This window comes from Limanda limanda, chromosome 3 (genome assembly GCF_963576545.1).
Source record: "Limanda limanda chromosome 3, fLimLim1.1, whole genome shotgun sequence".
NCBI lineage: Eukaryota > Metazoa > Chordata > Actinopteri > Pleuronectiformes > Pleuronectidae > Limanda > Limanda limanda.
Genome location: NC_083638.1, coordinates 157,967 through 177,500, shown reverse-complemented (window position 1 = coordinate 177,500; position 19,534 = coordinate 157,967). Strand labels below are relative to the sequence as shown.

Genomic DNA, 19,534 nt, shown 5'->3' with positions numbered 1-19,534 from the left:
GAGCGTCGGGGGGGAATGTTCCAGGACACGTTTGTGAGTTCAGTCACTTTTCAGACTTTGTTTCCACAATCTGCAAAATATCATTATGTCAATTCTTATTATTATTATATTAGTTGTTGTTTTTCAAACAGAAGAAACTGATGAGACAACTCGACAGATGTTTAGATCAACTGTAAAAATTACAAATGATTTCATCCTTTGATTAATTTAGTATTTACAACAACAAATAGAAAAAACTGTTGTGTAGTGTTTGTGTAACAAAAAGTTTATTGTAGTGTTTGTGTAACAATAAGTGTAGTGTAGTGTTTGTGTAACAATAAATGTAGTGTAGTGTTTGTGTAACAATAAGTGTAGTGTAGTGTTGTTTGTGAAATAAAAGGTGTAGTGTAGTGTTGTTTGTGTAACAATAAGTGTATTGTTGTGGTTGTGAAATAATAAGTGCAGTGTAGTGTAGTGTTGTGGATGTGTAACATTAAGTGTAGTGTTGTTAAGTGTTTGTGTAACAATAGGTGTATTGTTTTGTTGTGGTTGTGTAATAATAAGTGTAGTGTGGTGTAGTGTTGTGGTTGTGTAACAAAAGGTGTAGTGTAGTATAGTTTGTGTTACAGTAAGTATAGTTTTGTTTGTGTAACAATAAGGTTATTGTTGTGTTGGGGATGTGTAACAATAATCTATCTGGATTTATCTTCAAATAATATTTAGTTTCTGTTTATAATTTTGTTTTACAGCAGCAGTAGCTGGTTATTACTTTAGAACAAACTGAAGTACAACAACACAACAACAACGACAACACAATAACGACACATTCTCACATGTAAATGTTTTTTTATTCACACGGGTTTCTTTTATTTGTTGAACATGGAAGGAATGTGCTTTTATTAAAGCTGGTTATTAATCAGGCTTCACTTTGAAGAGATATTGGTACGTCCCACTCCTCCCATTGGCCGTCTGGTCAAAGCTCCGCCCCCAGAGCTGACTCACAGCTGCTCCTCGTCTGTGATTGGCTAACGCCTTCATGTCTGTGCGTCTGTCCCTGCGATGACTCATGGTCATGTAGAGTGAGGCAGGGACACGATTGGTCGGTTAGGGGCAGGTACGCTGACCAATAGTTTGCTGTGTTTATCACAACGTTCAGTCATCGGCTTCTTTTCATTTCTTTCAGAAAACTTAAAGAACGACTTATTGATGCTTTCAGGACGAGAGGAGGATTTCATCCCAGATAAAAAGAAACAAACCTTTAATATGAGGCAAGTTGCTCACATGTTGATACTTTACATTAATGTAAAATGTGGTTTTCTGCGTTTTTTTGTTTAATTTCTGCCTGTTTATTTTCTCAATATTTAGTTTTTAGTTTAAACAGGAAATCTGCATTTATGGTGCAGACATAATTTGTTAATGCAGAACTGAGCTGTGGTGGATTCACTCTGTTTGAAATGTTACAGTTGGTCAGAAGTTTAAGATTTAAAACTGAGGAGTTAAAGGTTTGTGTGAAAAAGAGAGAGATGGAGTCTTTCTCTCTCCTGGTGTCGGCGGGTCAGCGTGACCGGTCCTCGGATGTGAATTCCCCTTGTAAGGACAGGAGCTCAGGGCTCGGGGGGGCAGATCTGAGGCGGCTAATTGGCCGGGACAGCTCCTGACCTGGGACCGAGCCAGAGGCAGGAAGCTGTGGAGCAGATCGGACGGAGAGAGAGAGAGAGAGATCACAGAGAGGAGGAGGACGGAGAGAGCGATCACAGAGAGGAGGAGGACGGAGAGAGAGAGAGAGATCACAGAGAGATGGAGGACAGAGAGAGAGAGAGAGAGAGAGAGATCACAGAGAGGAGAAGGACGGAGAGAGAGAGAGATCACAGAGAGGAGGAGGACGGAGAGAGAGATCACAGAGAGGAGGAGGACGTGAGATGATGAGATATCAGGGAAAAGGAAACAGAAGCCTTAAGTTGGTGAAACTCCTCAGATTCCTCACGTTGTCATTAGGAAGGTTCCAATGAAACCGTCACACAAACTGGAACATGTGACAGCCGGGTGGGGCCAGGACGCAGAATCAAAGAGAATCAAAGAGAATCAAAGAGATCAAAGAGACGTGTTTCCAAGAAGCTTCTCAGAAGAAGCACTTATCCCTGGATGAGTCAGAATCTGTTCCTTCAGAGACGAGCTTTTAACAAACAGGTTTCATCAGCTCAGCAGTGATGGTAACACAACTCTCTGCTTTACTTCGGACACAACATGATGCTGCTGGATTCTAAATATAAACTCACTGTTGCTGAGGTTTAATGTTTCATCAGGAAAGTCACAACCTGACGTTATTTCTCCTAATTGATATCCAACCTGGGATCTGGGAGCTAATTCCTTTTATATTTAATATGATGTTTGGATACAAAGCCTGTGATCCGTGAGACCTCGGCTGTGTGGAGTCTTTTCTTTCTTCCTGTCAGACACCTCTGCTGCTTGTGTGTCTGTGTGTCTGTGTGCACGTCATGTGGAGGGTGATGTCACCAGCGACTGATGTGGTTGTTTGTCTCCGTGTCTCCAGGAAACCGACCCGCCTCCAGGCCCTGACCTTCGTCCTGCTGCTGCTCGCTCCCGTCTGTGACTCCTCCCCCCAGAGCGTAAGTCCACACAGACAGAGACCAATCCGCTGGAGGTCAGAACCTTCAGCTGCTTCCAGCCTCACTTCATCATTTCAATGAACATGTCCTGGTCCTAGAGACCTGTTCTATATGTGGGTCACATGTCCTGGTCCTAGAGACTTGTTCTATATGTGGGTCACATGTCCTGGTCCTAGAGACCTGTTCTATATGTGGGTCACATGTCCTGGTCCTAGAGACCTGTTCTATATGTGGGTCACATGTCCTGGTCCTAGAGACTTGTTCTATATGTGGGTCACATGTCCTGGTCCTAGAGACTTGTTCTATATGTGGGTCACATGTCCTGGTCCTAGAGACCTGTTCTATATGTGGGTCACATGTCCTGGTCCTACAGACCTGTTCTCTATGTGGGTCACATGTCCTGGTCCTAGAGACCTGTTCTATATGTGGGTCACATGTCCTGGTCCTAGAGACCTGTTCTCTATGTGGGTCACATGTCCTGGTCCTAGAGACTTGTTCTCTATGTGGGTCACATGTCCTGGTCCTAGAGACCTGTTCTATATGTGAGTCACATGTCCTGGTCCTAGAGACCTGTTCTCTATGTGGGTCACATGTCCTGGTCCTAGAGACCTGTTCTATATGTGAGTCACATGTCCTGGTGATAGAGACTTGTTCTCTATGTGGGTCACATGTCCTGGTCCTAGAGACTTGTTCTCTATGTGGGTCACATGTCCTGGTCCTAGAGACTTGTTCTCTATGTGGGTCACATGTCCTGGTCCTAGAGACTTGTTCTCTATGTGGGTCACATGTCCTGGTCCTACAGACCTGTTCTATATGTGAATCACATGTCCTGGTCCTAGAGACCTGTTCTGTATGTGGGTCACATGTCCTGGTCCTAGAGACCTGTTCTATATGTGGGTCACATGTCCTGGTCCTAGAGACTTGTTCTCTATGTGGGTCACATGTCCTGGTCCTAGAGACTTGTTCTGTATGTGGGTCACATGTCCTGGTCCTAGAGACCTGTTCTGTATGTGGGTTACATGTCCTGGTCCTAGAGACCTGTTCTATATGTGGGTCACATGTCCTGGTCCTAGAGACCTGTTCTATATGTGAGTCACATGTCCTGGTCCTAGAGACCTGTTCTATATGTGGGTCACATGTCCTGGTCCTAGAGACCTGTTCTATATGTGGGTCACATGTCCTGGTCCTAGAGACCTGTTCTATATGTGAGTCACATGTCCTGGTCCTAGAGACTTGTTCTGTATGTGGGTCACATGTCCTGGTCCTAGAGACCTGTTCTGTATGTGGGTCACATGTCCTGGTCCTAGAGACCTGTTCTGTATGTGGATCACATGTCCTGGTCCTAGAGACCTGTTCTGTATGTGGGTCACATGTCCTGGTCCTAGAGACGTGTTCTGTATGTGGATCACATGTCCTGGTCCTAGAGACCTGTTCTCTATGTGGGTCACATGTCCTGGTCCTAGAGCCTTGTTCTGTATGTGGGTCACATGTCCTGGTCCTAGAGACCTGTTCTCTATGTGGGTCACATGTCCTGGTCCTAGAGACCTGTTCTGTATGTGGATCACATGTCCTGGTCCTAGAGACCTGTTCTGTATGTGGGTCACATGTCCTGGTCCTAGAGACCTGTTCTGTATGTGGGTCACATGTCCTGGTCCTAGAGACCTGTTCTGTATGTGGGTCACATGTCCTGGTCCTAGAGACTTGTTCTGTATGTGGGTCACATGTCCTGGTCCTAGAGACCTGTTCTCTATGTGGGTCACATGTCCTGGTCCTAGAGACCTGTTCTGTATGTGGATCACATGTCCTGGTCCTAGAGACCTGTTCTGTATGTGGGTCACATGTCCTGGTCCTAGAGACCTGTTCTGTATGTGGGTCACATGTCCTGGTCCTAGAGACCTGTTCTGTATGTGGGTCACATGTCCTGGTCCTAGAGACTTGTTCTGTATGTGGGTCACATGTCCTGGTCCTAGAGACCTGTTCTCTATGTGGGTCACATGTCCTGGTCCTAGAGACCTGTTCTGTATGTGGATCACATGTCCTGGTCCTAGAGACCTGTTCTGTATGTGGGTCACATGTCCTGGTCCTGACTCAGGCTCCTCCCAGTGGAGCTGGGTCGTCCAGACCTCCATGTCCTTGAGACGTTCCTGGAGACTCAGTGATTAGCTTCCTCAGGCTTCACATGAACCTCTGGGTGTGGTGTCTGATCTGAGACCACCTTCTCCAGCCTGGATCTTCTCTTCTTCTCACGAGTCACAGACTAAACCATTAAATGTTGTGATTCAGATAAACGGCCTCAGCTCTGAAGGAAGTGAACCAATCACAGCTCTCGGAGCTCCGCGGCCAGGGAGCGAGCTGATTGGCTGGTTCGCTGTGGCAGCTGTTTGTCTTCTGTCCTTGGTCTGATTGCTGCCACAGTTCCCCCCCGACGTCCTTCAGGAGACACCTTCTCAACCTTCTCCTGTGATCAATAGACACAGGTTCAACCCCGGCCCTCAGAACAGCGCCCCCTGGCTGCATCCTGAGAAAAAGTGATGTTGACCAATGAAATTATTATTATTATTATTATTATTATTATTATTATTATTATTATTATTATTATTATTATTATTATTATTATTATTATTATTATTATTATAACAAAAGTAAAGCTCCAGACTACAAGCTGTGTTGAGGGTTCCGTTCACAGGATGTCTGTTCATATCTAAATGTTTGAAACACTTCCTGGTCATGTGAGGGGGGGATTTAAAGGTCAAAGGTCACTGTCATTAATCTTGAATTCCAGCCCCCCCATCCCCAACTGTTATCAATGCTAATGTGAGTGGCCCCAACACTAATGAGGGCGACCTCAGGTGACCCCAGCACGGACGTGTGGGTTTGTGTGTGTGTGTGTGTGTGTGTGTGTGTACACGTGTTTATCTGTGTGTGTGTTTCTGTGTGTGTGTGTGTGTGTGTGTGTGTGTGTGTATCTGTGAGTGTGTGCGTGTGTGTATCTATGTGTGTGTGTGTACATGTGTGTATCTGTGTGTGTGTGTACGCGTGTACGTGTGTGTATCTGTGTGTGTGTGTGTGTGTGTATCTGTGAGTGTGTGCGTGTGTGTATCTATGTGTGTGTGTGTGTGTATCTATGTGTGTGTGTGTGTACATGTGTGTATCTGTGTGTGTGTTTCTATGTGTGTGTGTGTACGCGTGTACGTGTGTGTATCTGTGTATGTGTGAACATGTGTGTATCTGAGTGGATGTTTCTGTGTGTACGTGTGTGTGTGTGTTTATCCTCCGGGGTAAAGCCTCTGGAATGTGTTTGAGATTCTTTAATCATCTTTAATCACTTTTATTGTTCAGCTGATGATTCACAAGGTTTTATTGCATCTGATTCGTGACATCACTTCCATATGTGATGATAATAGTAAAATTAATTGTGTATAAAACTTTGATTTACAACATCAGCACCAGATCAAACAAATCAGCTCCATTGATCCGAGTTTTGTTGGAGTTCAGGTCGATGATGTGAAGAGTCTTGTGTGTGTGCGTGTGCGTGTGTGTATCTGTGAGTGTGTGTATGTTTGTGTGTGGGTGTGGTCTTATTCCAGTCTTGTGATTCGCTGGCGACTTGTTGTCATCTCTCAGCTGACGTCTCATTGGCTGCAGCCGCCTGTGACCCTGAGAGATGATGGATTCATGTTGTGTTACTGAGTGTTCAGTGTTTTTCTTGCTTTCTTTATTAGTAAAATACAGTTCAGGAGAATTTGAAGTCATTTGAATTCTTGTGTGGAATTTTGAATTTTGATGAACTTTATTTCTGTGTTATTTTAGTTGAGAAAAGTTTCTCTGACAAGATGATTTTCTTTAAAGAGGCTTTATCAGCTGGTGTCTCAGTAACGATCATGAAGTTGTGTTTGTCTCTGCTTCAGTCGTCCTGGCTCTCTGCGGGGGGGCCGTCCGAGTGGGCGGCGTGGAGCGGCTGGTCGGTCTGCTCACGCAGCTGTGGGGGCGGAGCCTCTGTGAGGACACGCACCTGCATCACCAGGTAAAGAACATCCTGTCCCGCAGGTTGACCACATGACAAACGTTTTCTTTCCTTCTTGTTTCCACTGTTTCCATCAGTCGTGTTGTCCGATGTCATGCTTCTTCAGCTGAGCTTCATGGGCTGAAGACATTTTATGATTTATTCAATAATTGACATGTGTCTTTTGTCAGCTGCCTCCTCCACGTCCTCATTGTAGTGTTTATGGCTGTTAAACTAAGTGTTGCTTCAGTTAACGATTGTTAGTCAAATCACTGCTTCATTCCATGTTCGACCTGATTCATCAGATAATTTGGTTCAAAGTGATAAAAATGAACATTTACGGTACAAACGGCTAATTACACTGCACACTGTTTTAATGAAGGAGTCTGAAACTCATATTTAAATGTTTAGAATCTGTATTTACTCTGTGACAGAACCAACACACATATAATCATATAGTCTCTGTTCTCTCTGCTGACTCAGGAACCCGGGAGGTGGAACATGTGCAGGAGAACCCAGACAATACAAGATCTGCAACTCCAAGGTCAGCACCACCTTCATGTCTCTCTATACACAATGTTTGTATTTCCTTTGTGGTCATGTGTCACGTGTGTATCTGTGTGTGTGTGTGTGTGTGTGTGTGTGTGTGTGTGTGTGTGTGTGTGTGTGTGTGTGTGTAGGAGTGTGCTTCTGGCTCGGAGGACTTCAGAGAGATGCAGTGCGCTGCCTTCAACGATCGACCCCTAGTGGCTGGAAACACCTTCAGGTGGACCACGTTTCACGGAGGTGAGAGAGATCAAGTCTGAACCTGGAGCAAGAGTTCCAGGTTCCAGGTTTCCTGGTTTCCTGGTTTACTGGTTTACAGGTTTACTGGTTTACTGGTTTCCATGGTTCCTGGTTTCCTGGTTTCCTGGTTTCCTGGTTTCCTGGTTTCCTGGTTTCCTGGTTTACTGGTTTCCATGGTTCCAGGTGTCCTGGTTTCCTGGTTTACTGGTTTACTGGTTTCCATGGTTCCAGGTTTCCTGGTTTCCTGGTTTACTGGTTTCCTGGTTTCCTGGTTTCCTGGTTTCCTGGTTTACTGGTTTCCTGGTTTACTGGTTTACTGGTTTACTGGTTTACTGGTTTACTGGTTTACTGGTTTACTGGTTTCCTGGTTTCCTGGTTTCCAGGTTTCCTGGTTTACTGGTTTCCTGGTTTACTGGTTTACTGGTTTCCTGGTTTCCTGGTTTCCAGGTTTCCTGGTTTCCTGGTTTCCTGGTTTCCTGGTTTCCAGGTTTCCTGGTTTACTGGTTTACTGGTTTACTGGCTTCCATGGTTCCATGGTTCCAGGTTTCCTGGTTTCCTGGTTTACTGGTTTACTGGTTTCCATGGTTCCAGGTTTCCTGGTTTCCTGGTTTACTGGTTTCCTGGTTTCCTGGTTTCCTGGTTTCCTGGTTTCCTGGTTTACTGGTTTCCTGGTTTACTGGTTTACTGGTTTACTGGTTTACTGGTTTACTGGTTTACTGGTTTCCTGGTTTCCTGGTTTCCAGGTTTCCTGGTTTACTGGTTTCCTGGTTTACTGGTTTACTGGTTTCCTGGTTTCCTGGTTTCCAGGTTTCCTGGTTTCCTGGTTTCCTGGTTTCCTGGTTTCCAGGTTTCCTGGTTTACTGGTTTACTGGTTTACTGGCTTCCATGGTTCCATGGTTCCAGGTTTCCTGGTTTCCTGGTTTCCAGGTTTCCTGGTTTACTGGTTTCCTGGTTTCCTGGTTTCCAGGTTTCCTGGTTTACTGGTTTCCTGGTTTACTGGTTTACTGGTTTCCTGGTTTCCTGGTTTCCAGGTTTCCTGGTTTCCAGGTTTCCTGGTTTACTGGTTTACTGGTTTACTGGCTTCCATGGTTCCATGGTTCCAGGTTTCCAGGTTTCCTGGTTTCCTGGTTTCCAGGTTTCCTGGTTTACTGGTTTCCTGGTTTCCAGGTTTCCTGGTTTACTGGTTTACTGGTTTCCATGGTTCCAGGTTTCCTGGTTTCCTGGTTTCCTGGTTTACTGGTTTCCTGGTTTCCAGGTTTCCTGGTTTCCTGGTTTACTGGTTTCCTGGTTTCCTGGTTTCCATGGCTCCAGGTTTCCTGCAGTGGAAGCAGAGAAATGTGATCAGAGTTAATAGTAGGATGCAGTATTTATATTGTTTTATATTGTTATTTTAAAGTCGTGACAGAAATCTTGAGATAACGACTTCAGAATCAGAATCAGAATTCTTTTATTTGCCAGGTTTGTTGCACATACAGGAAATTGCCTTGGTGTCATTGGTGCACTACTTTTGAACATAAAACAACAATATAAAAAACAACAATATATAAGAAATAGAATAAAATAAAATAGAATAAAATAAAATAAAATAAAGTATATATACATATATACAGTAACCTGAGACCTGAGACTCAGATCAAGTGACATCGTAACAGACCAGATTCCACAGCCTGAATAATTCTAACGAAACAAGTCACTAGACGTGTCATTTTATTTTATGATTGTATGAAAAATACCTGTCTCAAATTCTAAACTATTTACACATAGATGTAAAATATGCAGGTGTTTACGCTAACATACGACGCATCACATGTGATTACATTAGATGTATTATCATAACATATTATCCTGTAATGAATATTCTTCCTAATGAACCCCCCCCCCCCGGTCAGGCTCCGACCCCTGTGAACTCAGCTGCTTGGCTCTGGGTCACAAGTTCTACTACAACTTCGGACGAGTTCTGGACGGGACGTCCTGCAGCTCGGAGCCGGGACAGCTGTGTGTGAACGGACGCTGCCTGGTGAGTGGAAGCTCATCTACACACAAGTCATCATCATCATGGTGGGCCTGGACTGAGGACACACTGCCCCCCCACACGGACTGACACCGACTGTTTATTTCATGTTTTTAATATTCAAACCAAATTGAACATAACTCCACACTGAACTTTCTTATTAACAGACAGAAATGTGAAGCTGATGAAATGAACGGTTCATGAGAAATGACACAAAGGATTTTTAGATGAAGCTGTTTGTTTTACAGAAACCTGGCTGTGACTCCATCTTCGGCTCCAAGCAGCAGGAGGACGCCTGCATGGTGTGCGGAGGACAAAACACCACCTGCCTGCACCACAAGAGTGTGTATCAGAACAAAGGTCTGGAGGCAGGTAGGATACACACTCACACACAGACACACACACGCGTACACACACATTCACACACAGACACACTCACTCAGACCAACATGATCTGGGATTCGTCCAGTTTCTGTTTCCCCCTCAAGCGTCTTTAGGTCATTAAGGATTAGTCAGGAGCTGATTGCTCTCAGAGGAAGTGAACAGTCACCATGGCAACGTGTGTGATAAACACAAGTGTTGCCGTCCAGGGAGGAAGTCGGTTAATGATGTGTTCTCCAAAATTACACTCATTACGATTTCAGGAAGGAGGAAGAACTCCTCAGGCCACAAGTGAACTGAAGCTCGGAGGTAGAATAAGATATAATCAGAATAAAGGATCATACCCCTGCTGAATCCATGTGACTCATCTTTCTTTGGAATTTCTCAGTTTAACTAGAGACACAGCAACAAGTGAGGTGTTTTTTCACTTTCCATTTTTTTATTTTTTTAGGTAAAGATTCACAAAGCAGCAGCATTATGTCATCTACAACCATAGACGACTGTAGCTATGTATTTGAATATTAAGATAAATAACATATCTCCCTTCTTGAGTCTGAAATGATCAGGGGGAGGAGCCGCAACAGCGAGATTCTGTTGCTCTCAACCAATCCTGAGTCAGTCTCAGCTGTCAATCATGCCCTCTCAGTTTTTATATCATCAAATAACTGATTCAAACCAAACTGATCAGAAACATGAACAAACATCAGTGAGATAAGAACGACCTGAAATGAAAGAAAGAAAATCTGTTGTCGGGACAGAAATACATTTTCGATCCTGTTTTAGGATTTGCTAGAATTTATCAGTTCATGCAAAACATAAACAAACATCTGGGAGTGGTTCTGTAACAGAAGCTCAGAAGGAGCGAGAACAACACAGGCTGATGAGAGTCTTTAGGAACAATAGTTATGTTCGGGCGCCTCAGCAGCTTTTCTCTATCGCTGCGTTTCTCCACAAAGAAAAAACTGGTGGAGGGCGGTGGAACAAGATGGTTGCTCACAAGGTCATTGGGCCTCAAGGTCACATCTGTCTGAAGCTCCTCAGCTCTACATCCTCATAGAGTTGAAGCTCCACAGATCAAACTTCTGCATAGTTTCTGAAAGAGAGGAATGAAAAAATACTGAAAGTAGAACGTGATGAGCTCATGCCACAGCTGATATTCACTACATAACAGCAGGAGAACCATAGAACATCAGGGGTACATAGAACATCAGGGGTACATAGAACATCAGGGGTACATAGAACATCAGGAGTACATAGAACATCAGGGGTACCATAGAACATCAGGGGTACATAGAACATCAGGGGTACCATAGAACATCAGGGGTACCGTAGAACATCAGTGGTACATAGAACATCAGGGGTACATAGAACATCAGGAGTACATAGAACATCAGGGGTACCATAGAACATCAGGGGTACATAGAACATCAGGGGTACATAGAACATCAGGGGTACATAGAACATAAGGGGTACCATAGAACATCAGGAGTACATAGAACATCAGGAGTACATAGAACATCAGGGGTACATAGAACATCAGGAGTACATAGAACATCAGGGGTACCATAGAACATCAGGGGTACCATAGAACATCAGGAGTACATAGAACATAAGGGGTACCGTAGAACATCAGGGGTACCATAGAACATCAGGAGTACATAGAACATCAGGGGTACCATAGAACATCAGGAGTACATAGAACATCAGGGGTACATAGAACATCAGGGGTACCATAGAACATCAGGAGTACATAGAACATAAGGGGTACATAGAACATCAGGGGTACCGTAGAACATCAGGGGTACATAGAACATCAGGGGTAGATTGAACATCAGGGGTACATAGAACATCAGGGGTACATTGAACATCAGGGGTACATAGAACATCAGGGGTACATTGAACATCAGGGGTACATAGAACATCAGGAGTACATAGAACATCAGGGGTACCGTAGAACATCAGGGGTACATAGAACATCAGGGGTACATTGAACATCAGGGGTACATAGAACATCAGGGGTACATAGAACATCAGGGGTACCGTAGAACAGCAGGAGAACTGGACGGTTCTCCTGGATATTTATTATCGAGCGGGTAATGTTAATGTTTGAGAAGATGATTGAATTTGCTGTTTGAAGTTGAATCCTCAATATAAATGAGTTTGAATGTTCTTGAGTTCTGAGGCTTTTCTTCTGTCTGCCTCGTTTACATTTTTTGTCGTGTTCCTGGTCATGAAATTATAAAATAAAAGCCAGGTTCTAACTGAATGTCTCTGTGGAGCAGACGGAGCTTTGGGATACAACGAGGTGGCCATGATCCCGGCTGGAGCCACTCACATCCGAGTCACTGATGACAGCAGGAACTATCTGGGTAAGAGCTTCTCCAGGTAAAGAGAGTTACTCCTTAGAACCATAGAACCAAAGTTATTATTTCTAATGTTACTTCCACAAAGTCATGATGTCACATGACCTTAGTAGCTCGTCTGACACGCCCCCTATTTAAACCAGGTTATTTGAGAGCAGAGGCCAACATTTCCCACGCTGACCAATCACAACAGATAACAGCATGAAAAGATTTTCAATAACACAAATATCTTATATTTATTGTAATGATTATAATCACATACGAGCAGAATCCTGAGACGTTCTGCTACTTCTCCCCGGAGACACGAGGGACTCTGTCCCGTTTGGTCTCTGGACCTGCTACATGTTCTCCAGTCAACAACCAAGGGCATCTATTCTCATCCCTGTTTACGAGACCAAAATAAACCTCGAGGTCTTGACCACAGCGCGGAGCAGGTGAAGGTTGATTCCATGGTCTGAGCCCTGAGGGGAGACAGCTGCCACACATGGCTGACATACCTTCAGCCTTCACCCACTGATACAGAGACTTTGTTGTTGGTGTTTGGTCGTTAGAAAAACCCTAGACTCACTTATCGACAGTGAATAACAGCGAACTTTTCCTTCTTTCCTTTCTCCCATCACCTTCTCCTCTCGTCCAGCCCTCCAGAATGGTCGCTCCCAATTTGTTATCAATGGTAACTGGAAGATCAGTGTTCCAGGTGAGTACACCGTAGCTGGGACCAAGCTGCTGTACCGACGCTCTGCAGACACCTGGGAGAGCTTTGAGGTGCCAGGACCGACCCAGGAAGACCTTCATCTGATGGTGAGAGACCCCTGATAGAACCGTAAGATGGTAGTGTGGTCATCATCTTATCTGAGGACCTGGAGATGCTGTATCTTAACTAAACCCATCCAGCTAGCTAGCTTTCTTAATCTCTACAGTGCAATGCAACCTGGGATAGGTTGGCTCTAGAAGAATCTACCCATGGATCCTATGTTGCTCAGTAATGGAAGTTCAGGTTTGAAGGAGCATTGGGGGAGTTTTACTCTCTCATTTGTTTGGTCTTGACCTTCTATGAGATTATGATTGGTGCTATACAAATAGAATAGAATAGAATTAAATTGAAATGGGACAGCCTAGTCACAATCCGTCTATAAATGCATCCTAGAAAGGATGCAGCCACTGAATGTAGGATACATTTTATAAATCCTTCACAGAACATTCCAACCCAGGCCACTCTAGATGTTTCCATGTTGTCCTTGAGCGCAGGTGCTGGCAACAGACAGAAACTCAGGCATCGAGTACGAGTACTGGCTTCCATCAGACCAGTTTGCCCTTTACCATGGGAGGAGGAGTCCACTGCGTCAGCCTCACCACACTGCCAGCTACTGGGATCAACCCACCAGCACCCGGCCTCCTCCAGTCACCACCAAACCACACTGGTGTAAGACCTTCATCTTCTCCATAGAGAGAAAGAATCCAAGTGAATCTATTTACACAGAGTTGTTTAGGTTCCATTTTCACCACAACACAATTAGAGATGTTCTGATACCATTTGTCCACCCCTGCCCAACACTGAGTACCGATCAGATAACCCTCACTAATATAACGTATTTATACAGCTTAATGCTACCAACCCTGTATGGAAGCTACACCTGATATCCTACTAGTTATATTATGGTTATGTTAGGGATATATCAGGGTTCAGGGTTAGGTTATCAAACTCAGGCTTGATAAGTGAAAACACTTGTGTGGTGGATTCGGGATTAAAAACTAATGATAAAGAGGTTTTCTGCAAGTGGAACTGGTTTGTGCTGCATTATCGTGGGTAAGGGTTAAGTGGGTACTGTAAGTTACACTGTAGGTTACACTGTAAGGTACACTGTAAGTTACACTGTAAGTTACACTGTAGGTTACACTGTAGGTTACACTGTAAGTTACACTGTAGGTTACACTGTAGGTTACACTGTAGGTTACACTGTAAGGTACACTGTAAGTTACACTGTAGGTTACACTGTAAGTTACACTGTAAGGTACACTGTAAGTTACACTGTAGGTTACACTGTAGGTTACACTGTAGGTTACACTGTAAGATACACTGTAGGTTACACTGTAGGTTACACTGTAAGGTACACTGTAAGTTACACTGTAGGTTACACTGTAAGTTACACTGTAAGTTACACTGTAAGATACACTGTAGGTTACACTGTAAGGTACACTGTAAGGTACACTGTAGGTTACACTGTAGGTTACACTGTAAGTTACACTGTAGGTTACACTGTAATTTACACTGTAGGTTACACTGTAAGTTACACTGTAGGTTACACTGTAAGTTACACTGTAGGTTACACTGTAGGCTACACTGTAGGTTACACTGTAATTTACACTGTAAGTAACACCGTAAGTTACACTGTAGGTTACACCGTAAGTTACAATGTAAGTTACACTGTAGGTTACACTGTAAGTTACACTGTAAGTTACACTGTAGGTTACACCGTAAGTTACAATGTAAGTTACACTGTAAGTTACACTGTAAATTACACCGTAAGTTACACTGTAGGTTACACCGTAAGTTACAATGTAAGTTACACTGTAAGTTACACTGTAAATTACACCGTAAGTTACACTGTAGGGTACACTGAAGGTTACACTGTAAGTTACACCGTAAGTTACAATGTAAGTTACACTGTAAGTTACACTGTAAGATACACTGTAGGTTACACATGTGGACAATCTCTCGGCTCTTTAAATCGTCACATGGAAATCTGAGCACAGGCTGAGGAGCTTCTGTCGGAATCTATACAACAGGATTATAAATCTAAACGTTTTCCAGCTCATGATTTTTGCCAAAAATGTTCATAATTTTTTGTGAGATAACAAGGAAACTTGTGACTTTTATTGTGTTGAGCAGGACAAGGTAGAAAGTGTGTGAGGGTTCCATGCAGTTATGTATTTGATCTGTGATACAGAAGTGGTTTGATAATGGTAAATGGATTGAATAGGGATATCAAAATAAATGTGAAAAATGTATATAATATTTACAGAAGAATAACTTACTATGTGAGAGCAGCTGTTAACCACAGTGTCAGTTTGATCCAATTAATCTTTAAAACTATTTCAATAAAATAAAACATATGAAGTTCGTTGGTTTGGTTGTTGACGAGATCTCGTGTTTTCTTTCTTGTTAGTTTTCAAGCCGGAGAAAACGCCACGCCAGTCAGGCCACCCAACCCGCCGCCAGCAGCTCCACCAGCGCCCCCATCTGGCCGTCCTGCCACGCCTGCAGCGGGAGGAGAACCACAGGAACCTCCTGCCTCAGGCCTCAGCTGGAAGTACGTCCACCAACTGATCAACAACAAGCGTAGATATCTCTGACACAATGAACATTACAGAGAGTTGGAAAATATGAATTTCAGATTTAATGTTGAATTTGTGTTTAGTCGTACTTAAAATAAAAACTGTAAGGAACAACTAAACTAAAACTGCAGCTTCCAGTTGCTCGAGTAAATCCTCTCATATAGAATCCTACTGCTGCTGATGGTTAGGGTCCTACTTTCAATATGTAGAGATGAAGACATTAAATAAACACACACGATTTATATAAGACACAGTAGGTTTCCACTTCATATTCAGACTGAATTATCTTTCCATTTTTATTTCATCAAGATCTTTATGTTATTTTCTGTTTGGAAGGGATTAGTAGCATTCATCTATCCTGACAAAAATATTTGACACTTTGCAAGTTGAGCACAGCCAAACATGTTAGCACTGACGGAGGGAATCAATCATTTTGATAAATCCTTGTGTCATGTGGACAAGTCCTCGTTTCAAACTGAGATGTCAGCCGATGATCAGACGCCTTCCAACATGCACCCCCATCTAATATACTTACTATTATGATATCTTAATATATCTTATATCTTAAATTACTATGTCTCCTGACATGTTGACATATTGTTATAAGGTCCATGTTTGTAAATGTATATTTCTGCTGTGTTCATTCTTCAGGACATTGTGGAAAATGTCGGCGTGTTAAAGGTCGAAGGGAACGACAGAGACAGTATTGTCAGAAGGACTTTGGTAAGAATTTTGTTGATTTGCTGTTTTTAATAACTTGGGACCAAACCTTAAGTTTTTTAAGGTTTGAAGTTTTTCAACATTCAATGTCTCTGTCAGTTTTCCGGGCCAGAGTCCTCGGGAAGTTGTACCGAGGCGAGGAAACGCGTTACGACGTCCAGATCCTCCACAGCTACCGGAACCGCTTCCGTCTGGAGCACCGGGAATTCCTCTGGGTCCCGAACGTGTGTGACTGTCCGCAGCTGGAGGACGGACGACAGTACATCCTCATGGTGCGTCGCCACATTAACCACGAGCAGACATTAAACCGCATCCTGCTGGAGGACAGCAGCTACGTGGTGGCGTACCGACCCCGAGAGGACGAGCTGCTGCGACCGCTCGAACGACTCTGCAGCAACACAGGAGACACACCCCCGGCCGAGCTGAGGGGTTGAGTCCGGAACCTGAACCTCTCTCCACCTTCTCCACAGGATCAGCTGCTCCGTCCTCCAACCTCCGTCCTCCAACCTCCGCTCAAGCCATATTCATGAACCAAAAAGGTTATTATACCATATTCAGCACTTTAGGTGGGCGATAGTTCACCTTTCAACACAAACCAAAGAGGGCAGCCTTGACTGAAACAGCCTTTTTGTTATTGCTGATTTTCCACAGCAGCCATTTATTTTTGTATATCGTGTTTTTATGTGGAAACCTAAAAGTAAAAATTTACCTCAAAACACTGGAAACAGCTTCACAGTCGACATCTGCCTCTTCTCATTCGTCAGGACTCCAGATGTTTCCAGCTGCTCAGTGAAGTTTGTGCAGGAGCAAATGTTTAAATGTTATTAACATTTAACGTTTTGTTTTATTGACACTGAGGCTGCATCAACAGAACGTCTTTCCAAAGCGTCTCCGTCCACACAACATGAAGACACACGTCACATGACCACGACGTGCACAGGAAGCGTCGGTTTGTTAGGTGCAGAGAGAACGAGGCTGAAAACATCTGGTCTCCTCCACATGTGAACATCTGGATAAACATCTGGTCTCCTCTACATGTGGACATCTGGGTCAACATCTGGATTAACATCTGGACTCCTCTCCATGTGAACATGTGGATTAACATCTGGACTCCTCTACATGTGGACATTTGGATTAACATCTGGTCTCCTCTACATGTGGACATCTGGATTAACATCTGGTCTCCTCCACTTGTTGACAGCTGGATTAATATCTGGGTCAACATCTGGATTAACATCTGGTCTCCTCTACATGTGAACATCTGGATTAACATCTGGTCTCCTCTACATGTGAACATCTGGATTAATATCTGGTCTCCTCCACATGTGGAAATCTGCATTAACATCTGCATTAACATCTGGTCTCCTCTACATGTAGACTTCTGGATTAACATCTGGTCTCCTCCACATATGAACATCTGGATTAATATCTGGATTAACATCTGGACTCCTCTACATTTGGACATCTGCATTAACATCTGGATAAACATCTGGTCTCCTCTACATGTGGACATCTGGATCAACATCTGGATTAACATAGCAATATGGAACGAACCAATCAGCCAGATGTTCCTCATCGTTTCCTAAAACCTCAGTTTCTGTTCGTCCAGAGTGAAACTCTCAGAGTCTTCAAACTAAACGAGAGCAGCAGCGTCCACACGTCTCTTTCCAGACTCGAGTGGACGTCTCTTTCCAGACTCGTGTGGACGTCTCTTTCAAGACTCGTGTGGACGTCTCTCTCCAGACTCGAGTGGACGTCTCTTTCAAGACTCGTGTGGACGTCTCTTTCCAGACTCGTGTGGACGTCTCTTTCCAGACTCGTGTGGACGTCTCTTTCCAGACTCGTGTGGACGTCTCTTTCCAGACTCGTGTGGACGTCTCTTTCCAGACTCGAGTGGACGTCTCTTTCCAGACTCGTGTGGACGTCAGAAGAATCTGAGCTTCAAACTTAAAGCATGAGATCGAGCTGTCAAAACAAAAAATAAATTATAAATGTGGATGAGAATATAATTTAATTAAAACAACTTCCAAAACAGTCACAAAATACTGAACATCCCAGACGTTCAGGTTCTGAAGGTGAATTTTTTTTTGGAGCTTTCGCTCAAGATATTTTAACACATGACTTTATACTCTATTTATGTATAAATACATAAACTTAAACTTATTTGGTGTCACTTGTTTAATGTATTTCACAGTGTTTGATATTTGTAAAGTGTGGTTACATCAGGTCGGCTTTGTGATGAAATACACAGTATTTTATTTTGTGGCACTGATACTTGCAGACGGTTCATAGTTAACTCTTGCGCCTTTTGTTGTGTATCTGAAAAACTTTTTATCCCAAAGCTCATCTACCTGTGCCAAAAAAACTTCTCTGTACATTTGTCTATGTAAAGTATGAATTAAAATATAAAATTATTATACAGGTTGAACCATCTCAACTTTATTTTAAAGTAAATCTAGTAAATGTTTTAAGGTTTTTTTAGCACACAAATGAACAAAAATACACCAGAACCAGCATTTGTAAGAAAACATTGTATTTACAACAAGTCTTTACATCTACAACAAACACTGCTACAGATAATAAAACTGCATATATATATATATATATATAAATGTATACATATATACATCTCCTCCTATCTCTATATATATTTGACTTATTATCCCAGGTTGGAACCTCAACAGGAACTTTTGACGGTGGGGAAGAGTTGGATCTGTTTTAGATTCAGCTCAGCGTCTCACAGACACTTTATCTGAAGGCACGAGACAGAAAACTTCCATCTCCTCTGGAGCTCAGACTTCCAGCACTCGTTTCAAATGCAGTAACAAATGCAAAATAAAAGAATGTAAACATTGACAATTGACTCTAGACATTATTAACAGATTCAGAAGAAAATGATGTTGTGTAAAACAACATGAAAATGCAAACTAACTTTCGTCCCAATTAAATAAGATTGAAATGAATCTCTTGTTGAACATTGTGTCAGTTTAGCTGCCTCGCTCGTTCAGACCCTGTCACTGAGCAGAAATACTGAAGAGAATCTGTTGATCCTGAGATCTTTGACACTTCAAGCTTCATTTTAACACATGAACAAATCTCTCTTGAGTCTGGATCTGGATTTAAGAACCGGTCCTGAAGCTTATTGACGACTTCACAGAACTGAATAAAAAGGATGTTCAGTTATTCTCTGTGATTTCACTTTGTCGTGTAACTTGATTGAAGCTGAGATTCCAGAATGGAATGTAAAATTTCACTTGTTAAGTATTAATGATTTTTTGTTATTTAAATAAAAAATTGTTTATAATAAACTGTTTTCAAACATGTACTC

At 43.0% G+C, this 19,534-nt stretch overlaps 1 protein-coding gene across 1 annotated transcript; it reads left to right on the top strand.

The window, feature by feature from the left end:
• Positions 1–2,474: 2,474 nt before the first annotated feature.
• On the top strand, positions 2,475–19,441 carry adamtsl5 (ADAMTS like 5). Its single transcript, XM_061068499.1, has 12 exons — positions 2,475–2,606; positions 6,515–6,630; positions 7,093–7,153; positions 7,290–7,395; positions 9,285–9,412; positions 9,655–9,778; positions 12,070–12,156; positions 12,788–12,951; positions 13,399–13,573; positions 15,318–15,461; positions 16,138–16,209; positions 16,306–19,441. Exons 1-12 carry the CDS (start codon positions 2,475–2,477, stop codon positions 16,638–16,640), a joined length of 1,644 nt encoding a protein of 547 aa, XP_060924482.1. The 3' UTR covers positions 16,641–19,441.
• Positions 19,442–19,534: the final 93 nt, after the last annotated feature.